Below are 1,589 nucleotides of genomic sequence, written 5' to 3'. Positions count from 1 at the left end.
ACCCAGCTGGGTTCAGTTTCAGCCGGAGACAGAGGATGGAAGGAGTGAGCGCACCACCACAGGACGCTGTCAGGTTTTTACAACGTGAGAATAGCTGCTGTCAAAGGCGACTGGACAGATCAGTGACACGTGAAGCCGCGCAGGGGCACCAGGCGGTCCGGTTCGAGGCTCAGGCTCCGGAACCAGCTGGCAGAATGAAGTGAGACACATTACGCGCGGCAGAGACCGGGGTGGGGGAGCGCGCCGCACGGGACCGAACCGCTCGGCTCTGACCTTGGTGGGGATCGTTTCTGGACCCAACACCTCCACGGATCAATGAGGAATGTGACCGCGGCTGACTCGGTCCGAACGAGGTGGATGAAGCCCTCTGCGGTGTCATGCGTCTTGCCCCGCAGCCAAGCGCGCGACCTTTGCGGCTCCTAGTGTTCCTCCTCCTCCTCGGCGCGGCGGTCGTGTCGTCCCCGGTGGTCTCCGCCGGCTGCCCGGACAGGTGCGTGTGCGACGATCAGCTGGTGGTCCAGTGCGCTGGCCAGCACCTGACCACCTTCCCGGCGGACCTGCCGCTGGCCACGCGGCACCTCATCATCTCCAACAACCGCATCCCGGAGCTGCCGCCCCTCGCGCTCAACTACCTGTCCGACCTGGTGTACCTGGACTGCAGCAACAACTCCCTGACCGAGGTCTCGCAGTCCACTTTTGGGAACCTGCGCAAGCTGGCCTACCTGGACCTGTCCTTCAACACCCTGCAGCGGGTCGAGGACCGGACGTTCGGGCCCCTGGCGAGCCTGGTGATGCTGAGGATGACCGACAACCCGGGGCTCTCCGAGATCCACCCGGACGCCTTCGTGGAGAACGAAGTCCTTCAGGTGGTGGACGTGAGCCGGAACAACCTGACGGTGTTCAACATCAGCTCCCTGCTGGCTCTGCCCGCCCTGCGCTCCGTGGGGCTCAGCGGGAACCCCTGGAGCTGCCGGTGCGACAACGAGGACCTCAGTCTGTGGCTCCACCTGGAGAGCTTCAAGTTCCAAGGTGCGAGATTTTATTTTATTTTATTTTATTTTATTTTATTTTATTTTATTTTACCATCATGGCTCAGAGTCTCTCCTCCAGTTCTCAGTTGATGACAAGAACTGCTTACATAAAGCCCATAACACCCTGGCCTGTTACTGGAGGCTGTTGTCTGTCCAGTCAGACTAAGACAGATGAGATAATTAGACTTTCCAAATTTAATTATAGGCCTGCATATTTTGCACAATTTAAAAAAAACCGTCTTATTGTGTGATCACTGAGTCAGCATTTTGTCCATGTCCTGATGCATCTCAGTAATCCAGGTAAAAAATCAAAAAGAAAAAAATTGTATAGGTCCTCTGGACGGGTTCTTCTCTAATGAAACGTTTCATCTCTCCTCCAAGAGACTTCTTCAGTCTGAGAGTTTCAGGCAAAATTCAGGCTTTTAAGCCCTGCCTCCATGTGACTGATAGCCATGTGATGTGAGTATCAGTCACATGGAGGCAGTGCTTAAAAGCCTGAATTTTGCCTGAAACTCTCAGACTGAAGAAGTCTCTTGGAGGAGAGATGAAACGTTTCAT

General features: G+C 55.3%; 1 protein-coding gene across 1 annotated transcript in view; it reads left to right on the top strand.

Annotated features, from left to right (window-relative positions):
* The first annotated feature begins 44 nt into the window (after positions 1–44).
* The window catches only part of lrrc52 (leucine rich repeat containing 52), a 4,764-nt gene continuing 3,219 nt past the window's right edge, over positions 45–1,589 (top strand). Inside the window, exon 1 of the mRNA XM_014000330.1 lies at positions 45–1,029. Coding sequence (XP_013855784.1) covers positions 378–1,029 — 652 coding nt within the window. The 5' untranslated portion in view covers positions 45–377. The remainder of the gene's footprint in view (positions 1,030–1,589) is intronic.

This window comes from Austrofundulus limnaeus, unplaced genomic scaffold (genome assembly GCF_001266775.1).
Source record: "Austrofundulus limnaeus strain Quisiro unplaced genomic scaffold, Austrofundulus_limnaeus-1.0 Scaffold2943, whole genome shotgun sequence".
Classification (NCBI taxonomy): domain Eukaryota; kingdom Metazoa; phylum Chordata; class Actinopteri; order Cyprinodontiformes; family Rivulidae; genus Austrofundulus; species Austrofundulus limnaeus.
The sequence above is the reverse complement of the archived record's forward strand: the minus strand, read 5'-3'. Positions and strand labels throughout refer to the sequence as shown.